This window comes from Labeo rohita, unplaced genomic scaffold (genome assembly GCF_022985175.1).
Source record: "Labeo rohita strain BAU-BD-2019 unplaced genomic scaffold, IGBB_LRoh.1.0 scaffold_508, whole genome shotgun sequence".
Classification (NCBI taxonomy): domain Eukaryota; kingdom Metazoa; phylum Chordata; class Actinopteri; order Cypriniformes; family Cyprinidae; genus Labeo; species Labeo rohita.
The window spans coordinates 50,601-56,600 of NW_026129429.1; the positions used below are offsets into that span (position 1 = coordinate 50,601).

The 6,000-nt window shown below is 44.1% G+C and overlaps 1 protein-coding gene across 1 annotated transcript; it reads left to right on the plus strand.

The window, feature by feature from the left end:
* Positions 1–205: 205 nt before the first annotated feature.
* Positions 206–5,977, plus strand: LOC127160963 (pyrethroid hydrolase Ces2a-like; the record flags this gene model as incomplete). Its single annotated transcript, XM_051103607.1, has 3 exons — positions 206–368; positions 2,125–2,314; positions 5,795–5,977. Coding segments are annotated over exons 1-3 (455 nt in total), but the record flags the coding sequence as incomplete, so codon positions are not given.
* Positions 5,978–6,000: the final 23 nt, after the last annotated feature.

Genomic DNA, 6,000 nt, shown 5'->3' on the forward strand with positions numbered 1-6,000 from the left:
CAGGATTTCCAGGGCAGGAATATTGACAACATTCATGTTTGTTCTTATTTCTGGTCAGGTAGGTGAAATATTAGGTTAATATCATAATTAATACAGCTCGTATGTATTTTTACCACCTATTAACTTTAGTTTGTCAAAACCTGTGGACTTGGCAACCCTGACTGGCCGGGAAGGAGACCAGAGGTAGCTCAATGGCAAAGTTCAAAGTGTGGCCAGAGTACGCAGTTGTGTTAATAAGAGTGTGCAGAACACTGAACGCTCATTCTGCTGTGGGACTGAACACGGCATGACAATGAGAGGCTCTGTCCTGATTTCACTCTGCATCCTGATCCAGCTGTGTCTACAAAACACGGTGAAAGCAGAGGACGGTAAGTCAAGTTAATGTCTTGCACAACAGTATGTTAACTGTCAAAAACAACTTTCTTATGAATGCAAGAAAACTGCATTTACTCAAACTGTGAAGCAATTGTGTTTTTCACGCACTTTAACACAGATATGCGTGCACTGTAGGTGAATGATTCGGTAAACAGTAATAGTGCGAAAGTGCACGTAGGTGTGTCGATCGGATTTTGCTTTAACATTATTAAAGAAAAGTATATGATACATAACCGATTAAGCTTAATTAGTGTATTTATATATAGGCTATGCATATAAAAAAAATAGGCAGTATACGAAGTTATAACGCATGCATAAAAATTATTAAACAAATTAATCAAATAAATGTAATTAGCATAAAACAAAATAGTTTCAGATGGTAGTTATATATATATATATATATATATATATAATTGTAAAAGATTAAGTATAGCATCTATAAATTATGCAAATTAAAATAAATAAATAAAAATCTTAAATAATTATTATGGAAATATATAATAGTATTATAGTTTCAGACAAAGTACAGTTTGTAACCTAGATAGTATGACATAGTACAAAATAGTACACAAAATATCATGCATAGGACATAAAAGTATAGTAAATAAAATGAAATACATATTAGAATATAAAACATTAAATAATTAATATAAAAATGTTGAAAATATTGGGAGATAAAGCATAGCAGATATAGCATATATATTAAATATATTAAAATAAAATATGAAATAAAATTAACAGAAATTCTAAAATAATTATTGTGCGTGTATATATATATATATATATATATATATATATTGACGAGTCAGCTGCCTTCCCCCTACTGATCATCGTCATCCCGTCCCTTAATCACCGCCCTTCACCAGGCTCCCAACGGGAGTGGGCGTGTCAGAGAAGAGGGGCGCCGAAACAGTCAGGTCAGACGGCGTGTGATGAGGCACACCTGACATGAATAAAGCCTCATTACCGCTGCTGGTGAAATGCTGAGCACGCCTCTTCTTGGCAGACCGGTCTCTTTCCCGAGCATGCATGCTGGTGTCCTTGTGGGTCCAGGAAGGGACCGTTGAGAGAATCGAGCTGCCGCCAAAGCAACAAACTGCCACTCCTGTGGTCCAGATGAGTACCGCACCTGTTAGATGGCTGACGGGCAAGGATGCCGGGCTGTTGAATCCCTCAGAAGTCCTCTGAGCCAAGGAGGACTTAGCCGCTGAAGGAAACCGCCGCCCCTAGACCTGAGAGGGGATCGCGCACGGCCACCGGACTCCACCTCTTACCTGATCCCTTCCTTCTCGAATGCTGCCTCTCCTTCACGGAACCCCTAGCACGACAATGACACTAAAACCCCTGTTTTTTTGTACACTTTATTCCCCCTTTTCAGACACTTTTTGTTTATGTTTAATAAAAGCCTCTCCGAAGCCTGACGTCATGCCCACTGTGTCTGTTGTTTGCTCCTCCCGCCACTACATTAAGGCTTTCTAATATAATTTGTAATATAACTAATAATATTAATATTATAATAATAATATATAACAATATAATATTAATATTATAATAATAACTAATAATATATATATATTTTTAAGCATGTGAATGTCATAAAGTTTAAATATTCAAAGTATACTCTGAAATTTGAATGGGAACCAACTGCTTCTTTTTCTCTTTCTATGCCAGTTTCAATAAAAATGAATAGCAAATCACAGTGCAAGTATGAAAATGACTTTAAACTCTCCTTTTTAATGAATTACACAGGACCTGTCCTACAAACCAAGTATGGTGCCCTGAAAGGTGAATATATGAAAGCAAAGGGAAAGGACACAGTTGTCCACTCCTACCTGGGCATTCCGTTTGCCAAGCCACCCGTGGGCCCATTGAGATTTTCTCCTCCACAGCCTGCAGAGAAATGGGCCGGAGTGAGAGACGCTACAAAGCAGCCGTTAATGTGAGAATAAACTTAAACTAATGCACCTGTGGATATGCAGTTCCCTATCAAATGGTCTCTCCCGTTGCATTGCTACACATATGGGGAAACTCCTGTTTACTCTGAAGCCTGATTTGTTCATGTTCGTGTAGCTTCACAAACAAATTAATCAGAATCTTTCTCCTTCAGTGCAAAGATCATCTCCTCACTGGATTCGGGAGAAGAAACAAGAAGCTCAAAGCCTGCTGCTCGCCGTAGAAGAACTCTGGCAGTGGAAGATCTCCTCTTAGCAAGTGCTTCACCTGCAGCCAAATGCATCTGACTGAAAAGATTTGCTCTTTCCTTGCAACATTGTTTTAAATGTTGTGTTACGAGTATGGCTCTTGCAGGGAACCCCTGAATGACTCAGACGGGCATGGTGACTGCGTTGCTTGCCTGGGCAGTGATCACGCTGAGGCTGCGCTCACCTAGAGAGAGTAATTTTCTTTCATTAAGGGTGTCATCCTCAATCTGCTCTCCCATTTCTTCTCTCCCAAGAGCCTAGGAGGAAGAAATAGTGGGGCAACAGCCTGCCCCCTTATTCCGGGATGATTTCACCAGGACGTGGTGCGGCCCCTACTTGAAATGTGTTCATTCATGAACTTCTGCCACTCTTACCAGTTGACGGCTTTGAAGAGAGAGGTTATGGCGGCCTTCTCCCTCTGCAAATCTCTGCCCACCATCGGCTCTGGGATTGAAGGCCCAAGCAGTGCAGTTCTGATACCTTCAAGGAACTGTAGACAGCAACTGACCTAGCTCTGCGCTCTACAAAGTTCATTGCGCAGGCGACTGGCAAGGCCTTTTCCAACTTGGTGGTGCTGGAGCGACAAGAAGTCTTCCTCGACTTCCCAGTCTCTCCCAATGGACTGTTTGGCCCTGCCATGGATGGATTTGCAGAATGGTTTACGGCAGCACAGTAGTCATCGCAGGCCATGCATCACTTTTTGCCAAAGCGCTCCAGTTCGGTTGCTGGTAGAATGCTCCATCCTCCTACCAGCCTGCAAACCCGCGCCGCCTCTAGCCCAGCCCCAGCCTAAGTCTGAGCCTGGGCTTCAGCAGTGCCCTCAAATGCTACCTGTTTCCTAAACGCCAAGGTTCCTGCCCCAGAGTTACTTTCAGTTGCAGAAACCATCCTGATCCCAACACAGACAGGAAGAGGAGAAGGTCATGGACTACTCTCAAAGAAGTCTCGTACTCACTCTCCATTCCCCCACTGAGCTCTGGCCGATGGAAGCTCTGTTCAGGCTGGGCCCATCCTTCTCTCTCAGCAAACTACTGCTGTGATGGCAGTCCCACATACTCAAAAGAGCACTTCTTCTCTTCTCACTACCACGAGTGTTAGTTCCCTGCCTCCATGCAGCACGCTGGCACTTGGAAAGCCATGCCAGGTGTGCCAAGCTGGGTTCTGCAGACCACAGAAAGAGGTTACTCTCTCCACTTCGCCTACAGAACCCCTCGTTTCAGAAGCGTCATCCAAACTTCAGTAAGGGAGAATGACTCTCGCATTCTCTGGGCTGAATTACAAAGTCTGCTTGAAAAGGGGCCATAGAGATGGGTCATTTAGCAAACTTCGAGTCAGGCTTTTACAGCTGCTACTTCTTTGTTCCAAAGAAAGATGATGGGCTCAGGCCCATCCTTGATCTCAGCACTTATGAAATGGCCATTCAGGATCGATGGACTTTGAAACAGATCCTTTCACAAGTTCTTTCCTCGGGACTGGTTCCAGATCCAGATAACTCCTTATCACAGACCATTTGAGGGGGTGGCTTATGAATATACAGTCTTGCCTTTCGGATTGTTTCTTGTCCCGTGCACTTTCACAAAGTTTGTGGATGTGGCTTTTTCCTGAATCAGGCAAGTGGCTTTCTAAAGGGCCACGGCTCTGACGCAGTGGTGGTTTACCCTGAAGCAAAGATGCCCTAGGCATCAAGTGTGGAACAGTACCCAGGCTTTGACCTCCAGAAAGTACGTAGTCGCAGCAGAAATCTCCAACTCCAGTTAGGAAGCACTGTATGAGAACACACCAGTGTTCAGCTCCTGGTCCAGTCTGGAGAAATGTCTTTACATCAACTACTTAGAGATGTTGGTGTTGTTTTGTGCTCTAAAAATCTCCAGAGGGAAGGTAGTCACAACAGATGCCTCAAACTCACATTGGGGAGCACTGTACGAGGGCACACTGTCATTTGGCTTCTGATCCAGCCTGGAACAATGTCTTTACATCAACTGCCTAGAGACTTTGGCAGTTTTTTTGTGCCTAAAAAACCTTTCCACCAGCCTTCCACCACCTGGCCCGCTCGGACAACATGACAGTGGTAGCCTTTATAAATCGGCAAGGCGGTGTCAGGTCACACTCATTTACAGAATGGTGAGACACCTCCTTCTATGGGCACAGTGCAGTCTGTTCACAATGAGGCCAGTCCATGTGCCGGGCAGACTAAATCAGGGAGAAAACATCTTGACCCAATATAGCTCCAGTAGAATGGAGACTACATTCCCAAGTGGTTCAAAAGATCTGGTCTATCTTTGGGAAGGCAGAGGTGGACCTCTTTGCCTCAGAAGATAGCTCTCACTGCCCAAAATATTTCTCAAAAGAGCAGGATACTCTGGCCCATGAATGGCCCAGTGCTCGCCTGTATGTCTTCCCTTCCGATTGCCCTGCTCCCTCAGGTCATCAGACGGCTCATGGAAGTCAGGTGTTCAGTTCTTTTGGTGGCCCCACTCTGGAGGAATCAGACAAAGAAGCATGGCCTCTGTGGAGCCTTCATGTTTGGCCCGTTGATGAGAGTCTTTACAGCTACCAGTGAGGGTGGCAGATACTATTTTTGAGGCTAGAGCCCCATCCATAAGATGCCTCTACGGCCTTAAATGCTCAATCTTTTCTGGCTGGTGTGTAGCACAGAACGAGGACCCATTCTGTGATGTGTCATCCATGTTAACCTTTCTGCAAGAGCTGCTGGACAAGGGATGCACCCCATCCATGCTCAGAGTGTTTGTGGCTGCCATCAACCTGGTCGTTAAGTTCTTGAGGAGAGCTTGAGGCTGAATACATCTAGTCCTCACACTGTGCCATAATGGGAGTTATATGGGAGTTATCTATAGTCCGTAGGGCCTTACAAGGGCTTCCCTTTGAGCTGTTCCAGTTGGCAGACTTATGGCCCTGCCACTTAAAACTGCCATTAGCATCAGTCAAGCTAGCAGGTGACTTACAAGCACTGTCAGTCAATGCTTCATGCCTTGAGTTTCTATTGGTGATATCTGTCCTCAAATCAAGATACGTCTAGGTGCTTTCAACATTCATCAGCTACACAAACACCCTAATCAGGCTTCAGTATTCAACATCTTAGTTTTCCCATATGTCTTCCAATGCAATGCTCATCTTCCTTATCTCAGGGAACCCAGGTTAGTAACCAGAGTGTTTTGCTTTAACACCCAGTTTTTACATTGTTCCTGTGTCTTTCCCAGGTGTCTGCAGGATAAGCAGTTAGCTAAAGACTTGGTAGCTAGTTTGTCTATGAATGCAGAGTTTCCTGACTCATCAGAGGACTGTCTTTACCTGAATGTCTACACACCTTCTAAACCTGGAGCAAATGACAAGTTGCCTGTACGTGTTACTGATCTGGATGAACTTTATTTTCATGTATATATGTCTAAATGTTTTTAAATGATGT